This window comes from Cyrtonyx montezumae, unplaced genomic scaffold (assembly GCF_038088225.1).
Source record: "Cyrtonyx montezumae isolate F1298 unplaced genomic scaffold, pur_monq_1.0 scaffold_8, whole genome shotgun sequence".
NCBI classification, from domain to species: domain Eukaryota; kingdom Metazoa; phylum Chordata; class Aves; order Galliformes; family Odontophoridae; genus Cyrtonyx; species Cyrtonyx montezumae.
In genome coordinates, this window is record NW_027072089.1 from 102,420,067 (window position 1) to 102,445,827 (window position 25,761).

At 39.3% G+C, this 25,761-nt stretch overlaps 1 protein-coding gene across 1 annotated transcript in view; it reads left to right on the plus strand.

Moving 5' to 3' along the window:
• CPNE4 (copine 4) overlaps positions 1-25,761 on the plus strand; it is a 211,832-nt gene that overhangs the window by 34,575 nt on the left and 151,496 nt on the right. The window contains exon 2 of the mRNA XM_065752112.1: positions 4,130-4,317. Coding sequence (XP_065608184.1) covers positions 4,138-4,317 — 180 coding nt within the window. The 5' untranslated portion in view covers positions 4,130-4,137. The remainder of the gene's footprint in view (positions 1-4,129; positions 4,318-25,761) is intronic.

Below are 25,761 nucleotides of genomic sequence, written 5' to 3' on the forward strand. Positions count from 1 at the left end.
AACAGTAAAACATCCACAATAAAGTTGTTTCCTTTCTGTGCTATTGCTCTGGGCTCTTGTGTGCCTGTCTTCAGCCCTAGGCCAAGCCAGGGTTCCTGGCAAGTTCTTAGGTAAGCGTGTGGAATATTATTTAATCAGTTTGCTGAATCAAGGCTTTGTGATTAATGTGAATTCTTATCTTTGCTGATTTTTGGAAAGCTTATTCTCCAACCACACAGATAAGTAAGAAGGAAAGGACGTTGGTTCTCACAATTAGGGAAGCCTTGGAGCCAGCATAGCAGTTCAGTGAGACCGGGAGTTCCCAATCATATATAATTTTTTTTTTAAGAGAAATGATTGCTGATGTCAGTTTGTGTCTTTCCCTGGAGGGAATAGTAATCTGTGTTCTAATGAACATGTAAATAATCAGAGGGAATTTATAAAAGTTTTTCTACCCATTATACTGTCATTATATATATATATATATATATATATATACATATGACCCATTATAATGTCATCCTTTTCTAGACATCTTGCCGATAATCTATTTTATGTTACCTGGTCTTGCATTGTGATGGAAGGTATAATGGAAGCACAGTAAATCTTCAAAGCCTGAGGAATGTGTGTTTAAAGCTGATGAGTATGTTTCCTGTGAGCTTGGGTCAGGCCCCAAGAGGCAGCGCTGAAGTACTCAAGTGTCCCGTGCCTAATGATCATTTTTCATTACTGTGTTGTCAGTGATAAAATATGCAGGGAATAGACAGGATTACTTGGGGAACTATATTGCTAAAGCTGCTTTATTAAAATTACTGAGTTATCTTCTTACTGATTTCCATGGCTCTCTTTCTGTGCAGTCTACCAATGGCTATTGGAGTCTGTGTGGGAGTGACATTTGGTTAATGTACAATAATGCATTTTTTCTGTTTTCAAGGGGAAATGAAAGGGGTCGCACATAGCAATGAACTGGAAAATTCAGTAGTCTGTGAACAGATCCCTTTCATAGCTATGCTATTACTTTCCTCTTACAGACACAGTTCTTAATTAGTGAATATTAATGCCATGTGGACATTGAAAGAATAAGAAGTTCATAATCAAGTGAAAAAGAAAGAGTTGGTTGCAAATAAAATTGAACAATAGGTAATTGAAAAGAGGAAAAGAAAAACAACTTTTATGCAATATAACTTCTATCTGTTTACGTAAAATGATACTTTTCTTAGCCACTTTCAATTGACTCAAAAGCTGTTTTCCAGATCCCCAACTTCCTGGTAACATGACATCAGAGCAACAGCCCAAACTGGTGATTATATTAAGTGAATATAATGGGACAAAAGAATAAGTCCATGACTTGATCTTTTCAATTGATAAATTTAGAATTTGTAAAAGCTGAAGTAATAGTTGTAGTGATAAAAAGAAATATAATTTTATACTTAACCACCAGTCCAAAAAAACAGTGTATAATTACTGTGGGAAGAAGAAAAATACATATCTCTTCCTTGCTGCTACCTTTTTCCTTCTCTTTAGCATTGAAGTAATCTGTTTTAATTAAATCACCAACCTATTGCACAAAAGATGACATTTCATTAATGATGTAAGATGTGCATGAGACAGAATGAACCCAATTTTCAAACAGATTTCAATTTGGAAAGGGCAACATGTAAAAATCTCTTGTAAATGTGTGGGATGAGCTTGTTGAGCTTGCTAGAGGCTTTCTGAAGGAGATGGGATTGTAGTATGATAAATAATTAGACAGCAGAACATCCCCTCCACCTCAGTTTATTTTGTAATCACAGATGATGGATACGCAAACTACTGACATTGTAGATCAAGAATATATTGTAAATAGAATGAAAACAGATTTGTGATGAATGCTAGCAAAGTATATATAAATATCTATGGTTGTCTCTGCAATTTTAAGCTAAATATGATCCTAGTGGCTTTTTGAAGTTACCACTGTCAAAATCTGTTCCCCTTTTGAAAAGGAAAAAAAAAAACCAAACCAGCAAGGATACAGAAGGCTACAAAAAGGACACTGGAGTCCTAAGTATGGTTTTATCATTACATTTAGCATCATTTTCTCCATATGCTTATTGAGATGCTTAGCAGCAATATCAGTTCTTGTTGTGCGAAGGACTTTGCTCCTCAACTTCAAATTTTATCTGTAGCACTGATAAACTAGAGCCCAGTTCCCCTGTGATTGCCATTGCTTTCAGGCTAGGTCTGTGATCTTGCTATTAAACAAGAGAATTGACCCAGCATAAAATGTTGTTTCACACTCTGCAAAAGACTAAGGTTTTGTGGTGCTAGTCATCTTGCAGTGCCAAGGGCTTCAGCTGAGAACATGTGAGAAGCAGAAGCACTGTGTAGTAGTGTGTGGTGTAGAAGTTGAATATTCTGTTTGTGCTTAATAAAGCAGCCTAATGCTGTTTCTGTTTCCACATTTTGTTTAGGTTTGCGGGTTTTTTTGTTTTTTGTTTTTCCCTGGTGGCAAAGCCATGGGAACAAAGTGCATGTGGTAGAGTTAACAAGTGATTGGGAAGGTCTGATGCGAACTGGTGTGATCTTAGGCTATCAAGTACTATCATGGTGGTGCCTCACGTTTTGAAAGCCAGTTTTACTATAAATAAATTTGCTCACGGGTCTTGAGCTGGAGAGGATGGTTGGAGGCCATCCACTTGGCTTAAAAACATGCTGAACCAACAAGTGTGTGTTGGGGTGAGTGGAATTCACAACAGGCTGTGGCTATATGGTAAGGTCCTGGATAGATTTGAACAGGTTTGAAGATTTGTACATTGTTATATACCTTTATCTGCAAGGAGAGCCGATCATCTGTCTCATCATTCAGACTTAAATCATGAAGGACATTTGTATTTCTTAGATCTCCATGCTATATTGCTAAGTCTCCTTACTCTGAATTTAGAAATGCTGTTCCAATTTTACCATCATAGGGAAAAAGGATATTTTTGAAGGTGGCTTTTGTTTTTATTTCAAAATTGCCCATGTTAAGAGTGGAGAAATTTGAATTTAATTTCCAAAGCACTGAAAGTTATTTTTTATCAAAACAGTTCTCAAAAATCATTAACTTCTTAGAATGGGGGTGGTGGAAGAGACAGTGAGGAGCTTAGAAGCAGACCACAAGAAAAGAAAAAAAAAAAAACACAAAAAAACCTGCTCGTGATCCAGGATCACAAATCTACCCCCTGGAAAGGTGACATTATTTATGCATGGAGGAGGACAAGTGGACTGGAGGCACTAAACCTTGTGTTGGTAGTCAGATTTTTAGAGGTCAGATTGGGAAGTTCAGAACAAGTGAGTAAATTAAAGTGTTCCTCTATTCCTTGTTGATGGAAATAAATGATTGTGTAGTAATTTCTTGTTGTGCTAAAATTGCTTTTTTATTTTTTTTGTTATTGCTTCTGTTTGAACAAAAGCTCAAGCTGCAAGATTTGTGGTGGTGCTGGCATTTGTAATGAAATAATGGTCAGAGGTTGCCACTACTTCAGCTGTTTGCGTTCACATTAATAGAGGTTCCTGACCCAAAAGAGCGGACAGTGTATAACAGCAAGATTTGCTAGCATAAATACCCTGCCCTACTGCACGGACCATCAATCCTGACTACTTGCTCAAGAGTGGGGGGGAAGTAATGTTCAGCAATAAGTGCAGAAACAGAGACTAAAACGTATCTTGGAAATGAAGGTTGATATGAAAGGGACATTCAAATGGATTTACACAAAGTTCATGTAAGGTGAAGTGTGTGCTTTTTAGATGCAGTATGGAGGAATAGAAACAGATTGCAGGAGTGCTGAAGAGATTTAATTAAGCCTTGGAATAAGGTACTCTCAGGAGAAATTCAGGATTACCTCTTTTGCCTGAGGAAATGTGGCATTGAGAGCAGGAACAGAGCTATAAGCTGAGGTCATAGTTCACCCCCCGAAGTTCAGGACCAGGGTGGAAAGTTTCACTATGAATTTGGCTTATTTTTGCCTTTTCCCATATATATATATATATAATTTTTTTTTCCCTCTTTTGCTTAGGATCTTGTTCACAATGACATTCTCATAGGCTAGCAAAATGTGTGTTGGCTTCTACGTGGACAAAAGAGTTGTAAAGTGCCTGCAGTGTTCTTAATGGACCTTTTCTCTCATTATAGGAAAAGGAATGAAGAAAATGAGCAACATCTATGAATCAGCAGCCAATACCCTGGGAATCTTTAACAGCCCATGCCTGACGAAAGTGGAGCTGCGGGTTGCATGCAAAGGCATATCAGACAGGGATGCCCTCTCAAAACCAGACCCTTGTGTCATCCTTAAAATGCAGTCACATGGTCAGTGGTTTGAGGTGAGTATTAAAAAAAAAAATCTGATGCTCTAAGATAACTTAATGAAACCAATACAAAATTCAAGTATCAAGAGTGGTAGAGAAAAGCAGCAGGTGGAACCCTGTGGCAAATTTTTTTGAGCTACAAAGGAGATATTCCATTAACTCTAACTCTCTTAGAATCAGATTCTTAATGATACTTTGAACTTCTCTTTGGAGTCTCGATTAAAACTGAAGATGATTAAAGGATAAAGTATCCTTAAAAGTTTTCCCTCTAGGCACTCTTGTTTCATATAAGCTATACAATAGCAGAGATAGTGATATTGACCATTATAAAATGCTTTCCAATCTTAAGAAGTAAAGTGGTGTGGAAGAGAGGAGTATTTATTACTAGTTGGCAATGCAGTGACATAGTTTGATTGGATCCAACCTCAATGTTCAAAACGTTCATTTTGCCGCAGTTGCAGTTAGTGATATAAACTAATTCTTCACTTTACAATGTACTGTAGATTGCTCATTTGATTAGAGAAAATAACACAAAGTATGATTTTAATCTTAACCATTTGAATAATAAATAGAAACAGAATGTCAGAAGCATGCTTGTTGTTAATGAGGAACATTAAACTGAATGCTAGATTTTAAATGAAATCTTAGTGGTTATTTTACTTAAGTTAAACTTGAGTGTCGGTGGTTAATCGTAAAAAGGCATAGCTGTTATGGAGAGTATACGTGAGAAAATTAGGCATGTCAAATCCAGTTCTTATTTTGATTATCCATCCCTCAATCTTCAACAGTTTCAGCATTTAGAATAAGATTGCTGTTAGTAATAAAGCTGTGAGTATATGCAAAAGGGAAAATCTTAGATTTGTGGTTTTTTTTTAATTTAGCCTTTTCAACCAACTCTGTCAGACTTCAGCAGTCTTGTTCTAGTTATTCCAGCAGTATGGTTTTGCTCTATAGATGTCTGAAATCTTCCCATTGCAGGGTCAGCACCAGCAGAGGATTTTTATTTTTATTTTTGGTTGTAGTTGCGCTCTTTTATTAGCTTGTTGTTGTGGATGTATTAGATAAGTTTCCTTGTGCTTCAAAATCAGTATCTTCATGTAATTGAAATGTAAGGTGATGTACTAGTGCAAAAAAAAAAAAAAAAAAGGAATTCTATATGGTTACATACAGAAAGGAGCATTTGGCTATGCTGTATGTAGAAGCTGAAGAAATTGACTACGTTTGGATTAAAAGTCAAAATAAATGAAATGCACATGCTTGGAAAGGACAGATCCAAACCTTTTGGGCCATTTCAATTTTCTAAGTAACTTTGAGTATATTTCACACAGTTTTCTGTATCCAGTTATACGCAGGGCAAGCAGATTTAAATTATGTATTCTTATGTTGTAATTGAGATCCCCTTTATTTAATGCAGTTTTTAATTTGAAAAGTGATTGTCTGAATAGAGAAATTCAGTGAGCAGATCTGCTTTCTGATATGACTCTCATCTTGTGGCAGTTGTTCCTACTGTCTAATGAAAGTCCAGGATATTCATTTTAGTATGAACAAAAAGGTTTTTTTATTAGTTCATGTTCCTATCAGCACTGCAGAGCTAATACAGCTCTGACATGATGAGCCACTTCCTATCCTGGCCCACACATTCTCAAGAAAATTTTTAATTAAGTTCCAATTGCTGGGTTAAATTGAGCAGAGTCACTCAGGTATAGCTGAAGACATAATTTGGCTGGTAGAATCTTCTGTTGATGGCAATCAGTGATCCAGCAAGATCTTAGATGTTGTCAGCCTAGTAATTAAAATAAATCTATATACTATTAAAATGAATCTATTCCACATAGAAATTACTGAATGACAATACAAGGAGGATTGCAGCTTTGAAGAGTTTTGTACTTGTGGGTTTGGAGATTTCATGAAGAAGTATTAAGTTTCCAGATAGCTGAAAGTCCTTGTGGGTTGGATGTCTTCAAGCATATTGCAGTAAAATCCAGCATTACTGAAACAAGCATGCTGATCAAGTATTGTGGCTATGTTTGATAAATCATGACAGCCTGTCCATATGGGAGAGAGAGGTGTTTTGATTTTTTTTTTGTTTGTTTGTTTTATGGTACCATATGTACACATTTGTGTAAATTATGCCTCCCAAACATGTAAATATAAAATAAAACTATCCGTACTTTTTTTAAAGTGAGTGGGTGACGAAGGGGTGTGTGTGTGTGTGTGTATGGTTAGAGATTTATATATCTTTAAATATGGTTGATTTTTCTGTCTTCTCCACAGCTGTGAAACCATTAGGAACCACATGCAGGACGCAAGTTCTCAAGGCTGTCTCAGTGTTGTCACCAGTTCTGGCACAGATGTGCTTGCTGTGTTTTTCTTTCTGTCTGGTAGATACTTCCCTACAAATAAATGTGCATATACACACTGTGCACACATCTCCCCCATTTCTCTGTTTGCATATTCATGTTGTCTGGAAAGCAATGTCTCTCCCAGTGGAGAACTAAATTGATATATTGCATCTCACTTGAAAAATTGTCAAATCTGATTTTTCCCTAGCATAAAGTTTGCATTTTTAGCCTGAGATGATATGTCAGAATTTAAGATTACACCATCCATATACATTATTGGAGAACTTGGTGATCCAGTGCTGAATTTTGTCTCCCCTTGGCCTTAGTTCTAGGCAGGTAAAGTTCCGTAATGACCAAATACTGCATATTTTTTAAGTGCTTGTTTAGGAGAGTCATTTTATGGCTGTTTTCCAGTATTAATTTGAGTTTAATTACTGCTCTAAGCTTTAGGATGGTGAATAGCTGGATAGGGTACTAGAATCAGGCAGAAGTGCATGATGATAAACTCTTCTCGAATCATTATAGTACCCACCTGCAGTGTGAATGTGTTTAAGCAGTAAGCATTAATTGCATATAGTATTGCAGTCTTCATCTGAGATGTGCTAGCACTGAAGTTCTCATTAAATTATTATTCCTGAGAAGGTACCTTGGTTCATGGCTTATCATCTTAATGTGGCAAGCATATGTTATTCTAAAACTCGAGGACGTTGCTGAGCTATGTCTGGTCATATGAGACTTGCATGAGATCAGGAGATGTAATGCAACCTGATGTACGTGGGTGGAAAGTGGTCTCTGTGACTATGAAAACAGAAGAGCAGCTCTGACCAATAGCTGTGTCTGGATATCAGCTGTGTTGTGCTCTTAGAGCTTTCAGCAGTGGGACTTAAGAGATCTGCTGCCTTGTGTATTTGAGCAGCCAGCAGGCATTCTTGCTTTTTTCCTCTTTTTTTGTAACACTTGAATTACAGAGGAAATAAAACAGCACTGTAGACAACATGCAGTTGCTGAAAATCACATTGATAGAATGGGGCCGCCTTTTTAGACAGATGGGTTTGTTTACTGAAATGGATTTATGTTATTTTTTCATGTAAATTTTGATTGAAGTCACAAATTCAATGAAATTCAGTGAGTTTTGGTGAAAACATAGGGGAAAACCTTAAGTTTTCATTTTAGTGTTTCTAAAATTTGATTTGAAGGATCAGTTGTTTATTATTATTATTACTATTTCTATTTTTCCCCAAGTAGAAACTGGGTTTATTCTATGCTTTGACCACTAATCCAGAACATTTATGTGGACCTTTGTGTAGATAGGCTGTAGAGACCAGTTAGCTTGGAAATGCATTGAACATGTGGAGTACCAGTGAAGCCTACCGAGTATCTACCTAGGAATCTAGCTACAGGAAGGATTCTCAATTACTCTTCATCTTTATTTGCTTTTCCCCTCAGTTTTCCTTAATTCCAGTATCCTTCTCCTTCCTCCTCCTCTGCCTCCTCAGGTTCCAATCTCCGTTCCAAGCGACTGCTGCCTCCCGTTGCTGCTCTGCACGTTGGAGGATGGGGGAGGTTCTCTCCCCTGCATGGGGAAAGGAGCTTAAGAGAAGACCTGGGGGCAGACTTCTGATACTCATTTCCATAGATACATTTCTCTTACCCATCTGTGACTGTCACAGCCCACTGCAAAAGCCAACGAGCCATGAAATAGAGGAGTCTGTGGGTTGACATGTTGCATGACTCTACCGAAATTTTCCAAAATAACTACAAAAGCACTGTGAAGAGAATAAATATATAAACCCTTATGCATTCATTTGGTGCTTTATAAACATCTTTTTCTGTTCATCTATATGAACAAAGTAGTAGATCAACTTTTGGATGGAACTGGAAGTTTCTTTATCAGAAAAAAAGAACCACCACCAGCAGCCACGTAGTCATCCTCAAGGCCTGTCTTAGTCCTGGCTCTCATGTACTGGTTGGTGATGGTGAAGAAGCGTGTGAGATCAGGGAGATATGAAAGTGCCTTTCCAGTTTGCTCTGCCACCCCTCAGTGATCAACTCTGTGACTTCTTAAATGTCTTTTTTACTGAGAAATAAGGATGGATTTAATCTCTTTAACTTTATTCAAGTATTTTTTTAATTATTATTTAAAGAAATAAACTTTCACAGTATCCTGAGACGTAGGGCTCTGCAGTTGAGCAGTTCTTGGCTAAAGTAATACTGCTTCTATACTTTGAGACTACTACTTGCTGATTATGTTTCTCGTTCGTGTGTGGTAGGAGATACTGTGGAAATTTCTTTTCATTTTCTCAATGCAATTTGGGATTTTAGTCTCCTCATTTGTCTATGAATGGGTGAAATTGCAACTGTTATGTTCTATATTTTGAAGGCTAAGTATATCTATCCTATCAAGGGATAGTTTGGATGGTTATTTTAACCATGTTTATTTCAGAATACTTCAGAGATGCAATGCTAGCAGCTACTTCTGTGTTCCCAGAGAGATTTTGAAGTAGTAATTTGGGATTTGTCCTCTGCTTTAATGAGCTATGAGGCTTGACAGAGTTGGTTTATTGGATTTTTTTTTTATTTTGGGATTTTTCTTAAATGTTAGTCAATGGAGCATATTCTAGATGTTCTTTTTCCATTTTAAAGCTAGGATTTCAACTTGAACTGGCATCTTGCACAAAATTACTTGTGAGGTTAAGGTAACAGTAAGACGAACTTACCAGTTCAGAGATTTTTTTCTCTGGCAAAAAAAAAAAGGTGCCAAAGTTCTGGTTGGATGCTTTGTACAAGATCATAGAGATTGCAAGGTACATTCAGTCAGTAGCCGTCATGAAATTACCTCCTGCCAATGTGAAGAAACTTAAGATTGGCGTACTAGGGTTTCTTCATTTCCAGGTATAAGATGGGTTTGATAATTGAAAATGCTAGCTGCATTTTCTCTGGCCAAAGTTTAGATCAAAGTTTCTAATGATCTGTTTCAGATTTATTAAAAATACTTTTGGAATCACTGACAGCTTGCTTATGAAAGCCCATGTGGAAGAAATGCATCCTTAACTAAAACGATCAAGACTTTCAGTCCAGCATCAGAAAAGAAGGGCAGTGAGATTCTTTCAAAGAAAGGCAGCATGTGGCCAAGGCCCTATCATATATGACTTGTAACTGATAGTCTAGCTGACTGGCTTCAGCTGCCCACGTATCTCAGGTCTTCACAGTACCTAGTCTTGCACACAGCTCTGTGCCCTGCACTTCTTACAGGTAGAGTGACCTGTTAGCACAGGTGTTAGTGACTCATCTTTTTACTTAATAAGAAGAAATTGCATTGCCCCTTCTGTGTTCATTTCCCAAAGAGTATTCTGAGAAGTTGGTGCTTAAGAGATTCTTATTAGCTGTGAGAGACGCACTGCTCTGACTCTTCAGCAGAAAGATGTGGCTTATTTATTCTGCAACAATGTGCCTGAGAACATGGCTTTATAGTCTATTGCATCTTCATAATTAAATATTTTCCTTTCTGCTTTTTTAAGTATATGTTGAGCTAATGAAAGCTTCTTTGCTTAGGACTATTTAGTAACTTCCATTGCTGCCAAAATTTGCTTTTGGCTTCTGTTTTCTGCTGCTAGTAAACTTGCCTGAAGTCCTTCCATATGGTGACAGTGACAAAGTCAGCTCATTTTTTTAGAACACCACTGGAGGTCTGGAGGGTCAGGCTGCAGGCTAATTGAATATTTTATCTCAGTCTACTCAGATTTTTTCAGGCTGGCATTGAGTATGTTACTTTCCAAGTCTTAATATTTTGGAAGCTTCCTCCATTCCATGGGTCTGTCTTTTGAAGAGCTCCTGTCATTAATTCTTTCAGGAAAAAAAAAAAATCACGTGGATACAGTCCTGTTCTACAACAATTTGAGGAGAGCACTGACTCCCTTGTAAGTTCCTAACTTGAAATGGTTATTTAAAGAGGATGAAAGATAATTTTATTGTAATAAATACAGGTGGGAATCTTATGTGAAGCTTCCCCTCATATCCTGCAGAGCATCTTTCATAGTATTTCTGTTAAACATTTAATACTTTGAGTATATTTCTGTGAATATATACACATAAACTCAGAACCTGGAAGTACATTTTATTGTAGCCTCTTTTTTTTTTTTTTTAATAAGGAATGCAACTCTTTGTTTCTTAAGTCTTTCCCAACTTGTTATACAAGGTCAGAAGTCTGAAAACTAAAGGTTGTAAATCTTGTGTTGGCAAATATTTGATTAAAGTGGGTACTGGGAATGTTTTCCTCCTGTGCTTAGTTTAGAAATATGAACATCATTAGGTTTTGATGAGATTTTTCTTTTTATACCCAAGGTGGTAATAAATGACTATTTATTTTAAATCCATTTTATAGCAATTACTTTTTGTTTTCATTTTTTATCTCACCCACTGCTGCTGCTTTCTCTTTAGCTTCCTCCTCGCCTCAGCATCTAGTCATAGCCACATAGCTTCTTTTCCTATCCTTTTACGTTGACTAGTCTTGAAATTTGAACTCATTTGAATTGGACAGATTGTCTTAACTGAATGTTGTCACTCTGAGTCAATATATATGAAAAATCATAACTTTCCACTGGTTCAAACAGTAATCTCTGTAGTGCAGTTTGTGAAATGTAATTCAGGGACAAAGGAAAGAGAAAACGTGCTGTAGAAGTCTGCTTTCTTACTCAGAATGGATCTGTTTGAGGTAACTGCTTCCCCTCTAGCAGATCTGCGGGATCTTCTACAGCAGCAGTGGGATGCTGGGTTCTGGTTCTATCTGCTCAGCTACATTTTTTTCAAGTTTCTTGTCCTCACATCCTAGCACACTGAAGAGATTTTTCTCACTATTTGCATAAGTGAATAAAAACAAGTGTAGTCTCGGGAAGTCAGTTGGGAGAACTTGTATAAAGAGGTGGTAAAAGCTATATGGCCCCTCCTGGTTCCGTGGCCTGGACCATCCTCTATTAGGAAAATCTACTGTTGAGTCAATTTTCAGGAGCCTTCAGTCTGGTAAATCTGAAGGAGCATGAAAAAAAAAAAAGCAGGATCACAGTCATTTTCCCAAATTAGGAAATAGTTCCCTGCTTGAAAAATCAGTTTACTGTGCTAGCTGAGATGAAAAACAGAATGCTTTATACTTGTTATGTCCTGTTCCATCATCCACTGGGTGCTAAAAAGGTTCATTTCCTGTAAACATTTTCTGTATCATCATACTCCAGTTGCCATCTTCAATTGAAGTGCTACTGTGTGTTTGCAAGGCGCTCTATGCATGTATCTTTCCATTTGGAACTGTGAAAGATGGAACTGGGCTGAGTGCTTGTTAATGAGATTTGTGTTGCCTTTGCAAATGTTTGTGTGTTGCTGCTGATTGAAATGTTGTAAATGGTTTTAGGCTGCCTGGAAAGTTTGCCTTCACCTTAACTGGTGAGTAGTTTGAAATCTGGAGAAAGGACTGGGACAAGTTCTTATCTATGTATGTATTACGTTGCATCAAAATACTGTGGCAAAATAGACCGTGCAATTTATTTAATAAGCTTTTTTGCCTCAGGAGTAGGGCAGTTGAACTGAGTGCTCCTCCCACTCCCAGTTGTGAATATTTCTTTGAGATTATTGCATTTTCATCAGTATTTCTAGTAATTCTGAGAGATGCTTGTAAGTATTGCCTGTAGTAATGCTCAGTGGTTCACCAACTTTTCTCAGAAGCTGTCTATGGAAGTGGTGACTTTTAAACAGTGTTCTCAGCATATTAATAGAACAAGAGTTATCCAATATTTACTTTTAAAACCAGATCAAATCTTGTAGTCTTGTTGTATGAGTTTAAAAAAAAAAGAAAAGAAAAGAAAAAAGAGGCCATTCACAATGTTTTCAAAATTACCTAAAGAAGCCCTGAGGAAGAGGAAGGCTTTGCCATTCTCACACTGTTTTATCAAGACTGGATAACTGGGAAAAATCAGTCATGGTTTATATGTCTTCAGAATAGATACGAAGCTGTCTGTCATAATGGTAAGGCTAAATATTTGTGTGTAATATTTATTATTTGTAGTCTTTATATTATACACAGGAATGTATGGTCAGGAATGAGTCTGAGGGCTTATAAATAACTTCCTTATTTTATCTAGTTGGAAATCATTTTCTTTTACTATAGAAAGAAATCAGCTTAATATTCTCTAAAGTGTGTTTTAGTTTTCCCTGGTTGCACTAAAAAAGACATTTGAGCTTTTCTGTGCATAAGCATGTAATGACAGTCTTTAAGCAGAAGGGCAATCTCATCAGGTGAAGGAGCTTTAGAGTGAGATCCTTGTTTTAAAGTGTCCCTCTGGGGCAGAACAAGGTAGTGTGCACAGAGAAGGTAGAGATGGTGGGAAGTTTTAAACACTGATTTAAGATAAGGCTAAGGTAAAATAATTGACAGCAGTGAAGTATGAGCTTAAGAAAGAGCTTTCTTTCTCTCCATCTCACTCTCTTACTCAGGATTTAAAACAGAGGTTGTAAAATAGAAGCTGGGATGTGTTTTCTCATGCCATGTTTTACTAGGATAATAAAGATACAGATATTTAGAAGAGCTTTTTCAGTGGTATTCAGCAAGTAAGGTATCCAAAGAGCATATAATACAAAAAATACAAGTAATTAGTGAAATGCTACTGCTACTTAAAAATTAAAAAAAAAAAAAAAGTCAGCTTTCTGAAGAGATAGCGTGGAATCTGAGCAGCTCACGTGTCTCTGTTGCCTTTAGTGAGAACTTTGCTGAATTCCAGTCCTTATCTGTGAAATGGGGAGGATGCATTATCACTACATCTATCATTAAGCATGTCTCAATGTTTTGAGTATTCTTTTGCATTAACTGAAAGGGAAAAAAAGCTACAGTTCTGCAGAGGAGGAGTCACCATGCTGCCATCAGCAGCTCAACATTCAAAGAAATGCATTTTTGATCCTTTTGCCCGCTTTCCATGCAGTTTAATAATCAGATATGTAATTTTTTTAAACTTAGATGAGAAGTGGAAGTTTGCTTTTATCATGGGCAGGCAGACACACATTTCAGATTGGCTCGGTGATATGTCTGCCTCTTGTGAGCTATTTATTACAGATACACAAACTTCACACATCTCCAGGACAGATTTTAAGCCTGACTTGCCTTTAGTAGTCTGACAGTCTGTGATAAACTTACAGGAAACAGGAATCTTTGGAGCTGGTTTGTAAGTAGATAATTCACTGGATTGATTTGGTACATTAATTCTTAACCAATAGCATCAAAACGGTGCTGAGAGATTGTCAGCAACCTGAATCTCTTCTGCTTTTATGGGGAGGAATTTTTGAGATTAATATGAGTTGTTTCATGAACATCCTAGAATGGGAACATCAGTTAGAGATGACTAACTGATTTAGAAAAACAGGCAGATTCACTGTGTGTGTTCTCTGGAAAGTTTTTATTTCAGTATTGACTAACTAGGGATACCAGATTAAGTTGATCTAGTTTAGGACCATCATGTAATAAGGTACCATGTTGTTGATATGAATTAATGAAGCTTTAATGAAGCTTAATTTTATGCCAAGGAAAATAAAAGCAATATCATTTGAGTTGTTTTTTCATCTTCCCACATGTTTCACAGTAACTAATAGCTGGTAACTCCTGGCTTGTATCAGAAACAGTCACCAGCAGGAGCTGGCAAGCCATCCTCCCTTTATACCAGGCACTGGTGAGGGCACACCTTGTGTGCTGTGTTCAGTTTTGGGCCCCTCACTTCAGGAAAGACATTGAAGCCCTGGAGCATGTCCAGAGAAGGGCATTGAAGCTATGAGGTGTCTGGAGCACAAGTCTGATGGGGAGCAGCTGAGGGAGCTGGGATTGTTTGGTCTGGAGAAGAGGAGGCTCAGGGATCCAGAGAGACCTGACTGCTCTCAACAACTGCCTGAAAGGAGGCGATGGTAAGGTGGAGGTTGGCCACTCTTTCCAGGTAACAGTGACAGGATCAAGAGAAAATGATCTCAAGTTGTGCCAGTGGAGGTTCAGGTTTTATGTTAAGAAAAACTTCTCAGAAAGAGTGGTGAAGCGCTGGCACAGGTTGCCCAGGGAGATGCTGGAGTCTCCAATCCTGGAGGTGTTCAAGAAACATTTAGACAATGTACTGAAGGACATGGTTCATTGGGAAACATTGATAAGGTAGATAGTTGGACTGGATGATCTTGGAGGTTTTTTCCAACTTTGGTGATTCTATGATTCTAATGCAACATATTTTTAAGCTATGCCATAACCAGGCCAGAAACTAAATTCTATGAAATCTGGTAATTGTTGAACTACATTTTCTTATAGATATGCTTGCTGTATGGGAACTGTTGAATCACAGCCTGAACCACTGATTGATACCTGAGCTGAGCACTGAGTCAGCCGCAATAGCACAGGTGAAGGCAATGCACCTGTGTGACCGGAAGGGGTGGAGTCTGGCTCCACCTCTCCCAGACCCCATTTAAGGGCTGACCACCACTGGGGAAGGGTCTCTTGGAGATTCTTCCCCTGTGGAGTCCTGGCTGAGCCTTGACCATCAGTGGCTGGAGAGCCTTTCCTTATTTACTGGCTGTCTTTATACCATCTGGATAAGCCATACAAAAATATACCATCCACCTTCATTATTCTGTGTGGGTACTGTTCTTTCGGGGTATTCACCCTATGCTTGCCTTATCTGTTAACAGGTGTTTTTGGTCTTTACCTGATTTTTTTCCTTAAAAAAAAAAAAAAAAAAAAAAAAGAATGACTTTTTTTCTTTCTCTCCTTGGAATCTTTTGTATATAAAAAAGCTGATCTCCAAGCTGGGCCACTTCACGTCAGTTATCTACCTAATGCTGAACTGAGATTTGTTGTGTAGTTTGTAGTATTCAATTTGTATGTGATACTGGTGAGTTCTCAGAGCAGAATACAAAGCCAGAGTATGTGTTTCTGCATAAATACCCCTCTCATTCTGATTTCAATTTTTAAAAAGCAGTGCTTATTTCACGAAAGTACTTTTGACTCTTTTTGAATTTTAGAAGAAAAAGGGACATTTGCCCATTGGCTCAGGTTACAGGCCACCTCACTGATGGCATGTCTTTTGCTTGTATTGCAATTTTGCTTTGCATTTTTCTTACTGGAGGCTAAGAATCTCTCTTGGTAAAATGTCAGAAGCACATTTTTTTTCTCGTTTCTTATGCTCTTTGTGTTTTTCCAAAAGAAAATTCTGGAAGGTGACATTAAACTAGTAAGAGCCTACCTCAGTGTAGCAAAGCTACAGGGTTGAAAGGTTCCCATGTTCATTGCATGCTGGTGGTAAAAGCCACTGCAAAGGCTCAGCTGACAGCAAAGCAAAATGCTTTTGCCAGTCTTCAATCTACACAGCTACTATTCAGTAAAAGTCTTAGGCCCTTGTAGACAATCTGTACAATTTCTGTGCTATCTGGGTGTATTGTTGCTTAGGCACAACCGATTTACCTGTTTTTTCTTCAAAATGTCACTCTTAATGTTGGTAAAATGTGATGATCAGTTCTTGATCTAAACAGTCTTCTCTCAGTGAGCATATAAGTCACAGGAACTGGAATAATTGCTGCAGTTCCATACCAGTAATTAAGTTCAAATGTATACAGTGTATTGTTCTGCTGGTTTCTTTACAATTTAGTTGAAATTCATGAGCAATTATTAACTGCAACTATCTGAGGTGAATCTCACCCTTTTGTGAGATGCTCAGTTTTTATTCCACACCTGCACTTCCCAGAAATTGTAGCTTTGAAGGAAGAAATGATCCATTTTGATAGAACTGTAGAATGGCTTAGGTTGGAATGGGCTTCAGATATCCTGCTGTCCACCAGACCAGGCTGCACAGGGCTCCATCCAAGCTGGCACTGAATGCCTCCAGGGATGGGGCGTCCACAGCTTCTCTAGGCAGCCTGTGCCACTGCCTCATCACTTTCTGAGTAAAGAACTTTTTTATAATGTTTAACCAAGATCTCCCCTCTTTCATTTTAACCCCTCCCCCCCTTTGTCCTGTCACTGTCAGACTGTTAAAAAGTCACTTCCCCTCCTGCTTGTAAACTCCCTTCAAGTACTGGAATAAGGTCTCCCCAGATGCTTCTCTCCAGGCTGAACAAACCCAACTCCCTCTATCTTTATTCATAGGAGAGGTGCTCCAGTCCTCTGATCATCCTTGTGACCCTCCCCTGGATTCTATCCAAGAGCTCTGTAACCTTCTTGTGCTTGGAGATCCAGTATCCCAGATAAGGTCTCATGAGGGCAGAGTAGAGGGGGATGATCACCTCATTTTTATCATCACACTTATGTAATCTAAAGGATAAAATTAGTATTAAAGGTTTTTATTCTTCAAACATCTGAAAAAAATCTCATCTTACTGTTGCAACAGCAAGCTCTACATGCTGGTGGTGTCGAATTGAATACATTATATCACCTGTATATGCTGCTTTAGGGAAACATCATGATGATCACTGGGTCTCGTTGTATTTAACTTTAAATGCTCTTGGAGGGCTAATTATTCTGCTGTAGCCTTGCTACGTCTATACACTTAAAAGCTTATAGTATGTCGCTGCCACATACGGGCACATAATGTGGGGGTTTGTTATAGACCGCCTAGTCAGGATGAAGAAATAGACAAGGTGTTCTATAAGCAACTAGTAGATGTTGCACGATGGCCAGCACTTGTTCTCATGGGGGACTTCAACTTCCATGACACATGCTGGAAATATAATACTGCGCAGAGGAAGCAGTCCATGAGATTTCTAGAATGTGTGGATGATTGCTTCCTGACACAGCTGGTGCAAGAGCCTACTAGGGGAGATGCCTTGCTAGACCTGCTCTTCACTAACAGGGAAGGACTAGTAGGAGATGTGAAGGTTGGAGATTGTCTTGGCCAGAGTGACCATGAAATGGTGGAGTTTGCTATTCTTGGCGATGTCAAGAGGGTGACTAGCAAAACTACTACCTTGGACTTCCGGAGGGCAGACTTTGATCTGTTCAGGACACTTGTTGCAAGAGTCCCTTGGGACTCACTCCTGAGGGGTAAAGGGGTCCAGGAAGCCTGGATGCTCCTCAAGATGGAAATCTTAAAGGCACAGGAGCAGGCTGTTCCGGAGTCCCGTAAGTCGAACCGGAGGAGAAAAAGACCAGTGTGGATGAACCGGGAACTTTTGTTGAGACTCCGAGAGAAAAAGAGAGTCTATGTCCTCTGGAAGATGGGACAGGTTACTTGGGGAGACTACAGAGAACTGGCCAAGATCTGCAGGCAGAAAATTAGAAATGCTAAAGCCCAGCTTGAACTTAGACTGGCTACTGCTGTAAAGGAGAACAGGAAATCCTTTTACAAATATATTAACAGCAAGAGAAAAACTAAGGAGAATATCTCTACTTTACTTGATGAGGCAGGGAATGTAACCACAGATGATAAGGAAAAGGCTGAGGTTCTCAATGCCTTCTTCACATCTGTCTTTAATAGACAGAACAGTTGTCCACACGGTACTTGCCCTGACCTGGAAGTCCGGGACGGGGCGCATAATGCACCCCCTGTGATCCAAGCAGAGACAATTAGAGATCTTCTCCTCCATCTGAACTGCCACAAGTCCATGGAGCCAGATGGGATCCACCCAAGGGAGCTGGCAGAGGTGATTGCCAAGCCGCTTTCTGCCATCAGCACTCCTGGTTATCTGGAGAGGTCCCACAAGATTGGAGGCTTGCCGATGTGACTCCCATCTACAAGAAAGGCCATAAGGAAGACCCGGGGAACTACAGGCCTGTCAACTTGACCTCGGTATCAGGGAAAGTTATGGAGCAGATGATCTTGAGGGAGATCACATGGCACGTGCATGGCAACCAGGGGTTCAGACCCAGCCAGCACGGGTTCACAAAGGGCAGGTCGTGCTTGTCCAACCTCATCTCCTTCTATGACTGGGTGACCAGACTGGTAGATGAGGGAAAGGCTGTTGATGTAGTCTACCTGGACTTTGGCAAGGCCTTTGACACGGTCTCCCACAGTATTCTCCTGGGGAAACTGGCAGCCCGTGGTGTGGACAGGTTCACTCTTCTCTGGGTGGAGAACTGGCTAGAGGGCCGTGCCCAGAGGGTAGTGGTTAATGGAGTTAAGTCCAGCTGGCGTCCTGTTACGAGTGGTGTCCCCCAAGGGTCAGTTTTGGGGCCCATCTTGTTTAATATCTTTATTGATGACCTAGACGAGGGAATTGAGTGTACCCTCACTAAGTTTGCAGATGACACCAAGTTGGGAGGATGTGTCAATCTGCCTGAAGGTAGGGAGGCCCTTCAGAGGGATTTGGATAGGCTGAACAGCTGGGCTGAGCTCAATGGGATGAGGTTCAATAAGACCAAGTGCCGGGTCCTGCACTTTGGCCACAATAACCCCATGCAATGCTATAGGCTTGGGGCAGAATGGCTTGAAGAATGTAGAGAGGAAAAGGACCTGGGGGTGTTGGTTGATGCTTGGCTTAACATGAGCCGGCAGTGTGCTCAGGTGGCCAAGAAGGCCAACAGCATCCTGGCCTGTATTAGTGTAGCTGGCAGGAGCAGGGAGGTGATCATCCCCCTGTACTCAGCTCTGGTGCAGCCACACCTCGAGTACTGTGTTCAGTTTTGGACCCCTCACTACAAGAAGGACATTGAGGCCCTGGAGTGTGTTCAGAGAAGGGCAACAAAACTGGTGAGGGGTCTGGAGCACAAGTCTTATGAGGAGCGGCTGAGGGAGCTGGGATTGTTTAGTCTGGAGAAGAGGAGACTCAGAGGAGACCTTATTGCACTCTACCACTTCCTGAAGGGGGGTTGTGGTGAGGAGGGGGTGGGCCTCTTCTCCCTGATAAATAATGACAGGACGAGAGGGAATGGCCACAAGTTGCGCTGGGGAAGATTTAGATTAGACCTGAGGAAAGATTTTTTTTCTCTGAAAGAGTGGTCAGGCACAGGAATGGCCTGCCTAGGGAGGTGGTTGAGGCACCATCCCTAGCGCTGTTCAAGAAGCGTTTAGATGAGGTGCTAAGGGATTTGATTTAGTAGTTCAGTGGGTAGGGATGGTGATAGGAGGATGGTTGGACTAGATGATCTTGTAGGTCCTTTCTAACCTAATGAACCTATGAACATGATCTGTAGACTAGATTCAATAACCTTACTGCTTTGTCTGCTCTCTGGATTACATGTGGCTTCATGAGTTCCATCACTGATAGTGACATTTGCTGTTTAAAACCATAATTTTACTTCTACAAGCATGTTTTGACATACTAGTTGCCATACTTTCCTATTCAGCACAAAAAAATTCCAATTAAAATTCCATGCCTTTACTTTTCTGTCTGAAGTTCTGGCCTTTATGTCGTAAGTTCTCATCGAATGTTTCAGGTCTATTTACAGCCTGGTGCATTATATGCTTAATTCACTTGAAGCTACTATGCTTGCCTGCTTGCTTCCTTTCTTTATTAATATAAATCACAAAGTAGTTCCATTATCATCATCTTTCTATTAAGCTTATTATTTCTTATAGAAAAGTTATCAATGCATTTTTTCAGGAGTGTCTATTCTTTCTTTAGGGTAGTGGGTCTTATCTGACATTCTCCTATGTTTAGCAGTTCCAGATTGTTTAGAACCATATACCTATATATATGTATAACTATCTTTTTCCCCAGTGGGACATGTTGAGATTCTCTAAAAATATAGGAAACTAGGGATCCTAACTACCCTACAGTGGGGAGTGGGATTTACATTTAGAAGGTAAAATTATGCATGCAGCTCCAGATCATCACAAAAGTTTTACTTGCAGTTCAAATTCCAAGTGATGCTGTATTCTTTTTAACTTCCAGAGATGTTCTGCACAAATTTTGTTTGGTTGTGGATTTGCTGCTCAACACCAAATTGCGTTATTAGCACTGAAGAGCTTGCAGTGTTTGTGTGCTTGCTTTTTAATTTATTCAGTGAATTTTATTTTTCAGTATTTATCCAATATTATAAGGATTTAAAGTGACCACGTTGTGACTTTAGGTGCCTTTGCTTTCCATGTTAATGAAGGTGACTGCAAGTGACAGGTTTAAGGGAAATTAACGCAGCACAACTCTTTCAACTTGATAATATTTTGCTTCATCATAAAAGGAAGTTTTGGAGACCTTTCCATTTTAAGAGCTAAAGAATTATTAGAAACATTGCACTTTAAGGAACCATTCAAAAGCCTGAAATTTTTCTTCATAATTCAGGGGAACTGTGTCAGCTGCTTGTTTGTGTTATTTTTGGAAGGGTAATACTAAGAGCCCCAAGGAATACATGCATCTTTAATAAACTTTGAAACCAGGGAGCTCGTATTTTTGAATATGTTTTAATTGTATGTGTTGGAAATATTTTAAAATGATATTCTAGTGCAGTGATAGAGTTCACAGTTTACATTGTCACAGTATTCCTCCTTCTATCTGTATATCCTTTTTTGAAGCAGCAGTGTGCTCTTACCCATTTTACTGGAGCACAGCTGATGTGGGCTAATTTTTTTTTTAGCTCCTTTGCATTGTATCACTCTGCTTGTGCTGATTTCAGCTGGAGTTGGTCAGTCTATTTAAAGAGCACACACTTTTATCTTGATGTCTCCTGTGAAGTGCTGTATAATTTGGCTACTCCTGGGGATCTTTGTGGTGAGAATACATAATTTACTGACCATCTGTATGCCTTTTCCTCTTCCTTTCATTTCAGCTTTTCCTCCCCTCATCTGTAAAGGTGGCAGTCACATAACATGTATGCAGAAGCATTTGGTACACTGCTGGCCAAGTAATGTACTGTGACTAATTAAAAAGTAAGCTTTGTGCCAGCAGTTGCTGTAACTACATGAATCATAGAATTATAGAATGGCTTGGGTTGGAAGGGACCCTGAGGACCAAGTTCCAACTCTCCTGCTCCTGGATGGCTAATGTTGCACATAACTACTGAAGGGAGACATTCACAATGTAATCGATTAGTTGGTTCCCAAAGCAGCTCGAGCTTTTTCATAATGTAAAGAAATCAACAATCACAGCTATATATTGCCTACAGCTTATGTTCAGAATGCCAGAATTACTTTGTGTCTAACATTTTCTGGGAGGCAGCTGAGAAGCCAGGGTCTCCTGTGAATCAGACAGTCGAGATGCAGAGCAACTGGAAGTCCTGAATGGTCTGGCTGGGGCAGCTTAAGCTAGAGGTAGGTATGTGTGAGTGGGAGAAAGTGGAAATTAAGGTAAGGTGAAAGAGGCATTAATATAGGGAAAAAAAAAAACAAACAACAAATGAGACTCTCTAAGAGAGGGAAGCATGGAAACTTGAATATAGCCTGGAAAGCAGTGGTGAGTGGTCCCAGGCCTAGAGAATAGGCTTTTGAAACAGATTTGGCTAAAGGATGCTATGGCTCTGAGGAAAGAATGACTTCGATCAATGTGGCTTCTTAATTAATGCTTTAAAGTGGTTACTTCAAAGCCACCTGATGCTAGCCTCGGTTTTCCTTCTTAAATGGAATAAACCCAGCTGGACCTAAATCTCGTTATGTAGTTCAGATGGGATCATACTTCATTGAGGTTTGTAGTGGGATTTGAGTGGATACTCCTACCTTTTTACAGCTGTTTTGCGGTCTCTCTCTATAAAAGTAACTTGATGTAGTGCCTGTGAAGTGGTATTTCATGTGACAGATTCATGTCTGTATAGATGTGATGAATCACCATCATTGCAAAAGGTGATCTCTTAAATCACTACAGGGACCGCCTTGTGTTCAGCCTCCCAGATGAGTTTTGTTCTAAAGACATAGATATGAAAACTCAGAACTAAAATAATTTTTCTTTTGAAATTTTTTCCTTGCCAGTCTGTTTTTTGTCTTTGTAAACTACTTAGATTTAAGGTCATGGGGCAAGAAGCCTACAGAAAGGATATTGAAATCCTTATCTAGTTCTCTAGGTGCAATCACAATATAAATAATCATAAAGACAAACTTCTGAGAAGTGGTAACTCTGATACAGCTTAGATGAAGTAGTAGCTTACACTAGAGTAAAGATATTTATTTGGAGCCGAGGAATAAAAAGATCGCAAAACATACATGGATTATTTTTTTAATATATATTTTGCTTAGAGAAAATATTAAACGTGGCTTGTCACTTGAGTTGGCCAAGGCTATCTTGGAGCTTTTTTCTTTTCCCTTAAAAAACCAAACAAAACAATTATCCTGCAATTTGGAGTGTTTGATGTAGACACGCTTTTTAGAGATCAGCACACATGACACATGCTGTGAAGAGCAATTTAAAATTAAATGGCTGCTTCAGACTTTTAAGAGCACCTGGATGTTATTTTAGAAGCAATTGGAACTCTGGGCCAGCACCTTGTAGGGTAATTTAAATGCTTTCTGTGTGTGCCCTTTTATTTATTTATTTTTTTGCTTTCTTTTTTGTATTTGAGTACTTTGTAAGGAATTGATTTGAACAACGCGGTGCTGAGCTCTTCAGATTCTGAAGTGGTTCCAATACCCGATTGTGCTGAGCTGCAGATCATGATCTCCACTTGATTTTACAAGGCCAGCCATCTTAAGAATATCATCCAGACAAAGAAATGAATCTGGGCTCTTTGAGTTTATTGAATATATTTTATTTCATGTATTTCTCTATCATTTTTCCTGTCTTTGACTTATGTGCAGAAGTTCCTTAGGTCGACAGAAGTCATTTAAAAATTTCAGAAGAAAATGTGGTCATGTAAAAGTAGTCAATTGTACCACATCATTTAAGGATTTGAGGAAAGTTTTGTCATCAATAAAATGGTCAGGAATAAAAGGATCCAGGGGGAAAAATATTGTGAAATGATTCTTTAGTTATATCTAATGTGCCACTTATGAGCGTGATCTGCTCTGTGCCACAAGTGAGACAGTGGGCCCTTGGGGTTGGGAGTGCAGGAGGGGAGTGGGTGGTGATGTAACAAAGGATTATTATCATAAGGTACAGGCAGAAAGAGAAACTGGATACACATTTGACCTCAGTTCTGGAAGTTACTACCCTGGGTACTTCACTTGGAACCATAAATGTTCATTAAATTGGATGCTTTCTGGAATAGACTATGCAAACACAGAGCTATAAAGATGTTTTACTTCTGAGCAAGTGACACTAGGTGGTCGTTTCCTTTCTCAGCTTTATTTTTAAAAGGCCAAGCAGTGTGGAGATGTCCATTCTCAGTGGGAGGTGTAGTTGTCCTAATGGATTTCTATCAATGGTAAAGAGGCCTTGCAGAGATCTTGACAGACTAGCAGGCTGGGCAATCACCTGCTGCATGAAGTTCAACGAATGCTGGATTTCTACACCTGGAAGGGGGGGTAACTCTGGATTTGTGTACAGACTTGGAGACAAGAGGCAGGGGTGCTGTCCCATGGAAAGGGATCTGGGTCTTCTGGTTGAAAGCAAGTTGAATCTGAGTCAGCAGAGTGCACTGGCAGCCCAAAGGGCCAACCATACCCAGGGTGATGTGTCAGGCCCACACTGCCAGCTGCGAAAGGAAAGGGGCTCTCCCCACAAGGAGTATGAGGAGAGGTTGATATCCCTGTGTTTTCTCCTGGAATAGCCTGCCCAGGGCAATGGACACAGCCCCAGCTGCCAGAGCTTAGGGAGCTCTGTTTGGACTGCGCTCTCAGATACAGGGTTTGGATTTTGGGTTGTCCTTTGTGGGGCCAGGAGTTGGAATCTATGAATCTATGATTCAGGTAACAGTCAACCCCTTACAGATGTGTATAATTTGGATTGTGAGCTGCTGGGGCTGTAGCAATGAGATGAAAGTTCACTGTGGTGTGAACCACTACTGAGAAACTAATAGAAATGTCTTCAGAATGAGAAACTGCCAACAGGCAGCTCATGATAACAGTTTCCAACTACTTGCAGTGGTACTTGGAGATGGTATGGAGTAGTATATGCCAATATAGAAATGTTTTATAACCTGGAGCAGTGAAACAGTGAAAGTGACATTAAACCATATCAGTATCTCCCCATACTGGATGAGTATCTGGCAAGCTGGGGAAGAGCTCAATATATTTTTGCCTTTGAGCTGAGATAAATAAAACATCATGAGATATGTTAGATTTCACTGGAGTGTGGAGGAGGAGAATGTAAAGTCTAAAATTTTGTTTTCTGTCTGAATCACTAATGTGCTACCAGTCAGTTTAATTAGAACAATTAGTCATGAAATATATAATTGGTCTGAATCTTCCTGTAGAATATATAGAGCTCTTTTGAAGAGGAATGTGCTTATTTGATACTGATCCTGCAAACATTTATGCACTCTTAGCTCAGTGGGGATGAATAAGTGTGTATGCAGCAATATCCCATTGACTGCAAAAGGAAAGTTTAGCTATAGGGCTTTTTCAATTTGAGCTTAGTCACTGGGCTACTTTTTCCTATGACTGTGGGATTTGTGGCTAGTCTGTTACCCTAGGGATGCCTTCAACAGGGTACTGCTTTCATCCTTATAAAAAGTACTGGTGTTAGCATAACAGTGACTTATAACAACCATGTTGGCCTCTTCCAGAGTACTCCTTCTGCACCTCTCTGTGGTGGATTTTTTTGGAATTAGTGGTGATCCTGATTTGGAGAAATGACCCATCTAAGTAATAAACATAGGCAAGTCTGTGCTTGTGTGCTCTTGTTTTCCTGTGGGCTTCATTAGATCAGTTTCTGGATCCAGTTCATCTTAAAGCTGTACGCATGTCTGATCCTGTAAGATGTGAGATTTACCCGGATTTCAAATTTCTGCTGACAGATCTCTGAAATTGCATCCTTTTTGGCATCCCATTCCTTGTGGTGATAGCTTAGGTGAAGAGGAGATATTTGTGTTCAGAAACACAAAATGTAACTTCATCTTTTTTTTGGTTGCATGTTCTCTAATGGTACCATTATAAGTTCTCCCTATTTCCCTGGAAACAAATGTTGAGAGACTACTTCTCTTTTTCTTCTTCATTTCTTATGTTGAAATGGTTTCTTACCCAAAAATTATTTAACAGGTTCATTACAGGTAGTAAAACTAATGTCAAAGTCGTCCTAGGAAGGTATTAAGACAGTATGCATAGGATTTTCTGTTTGTAGATACTGCTGTGTACTTCAGTCTAATTGACAGTAGAACTGACTA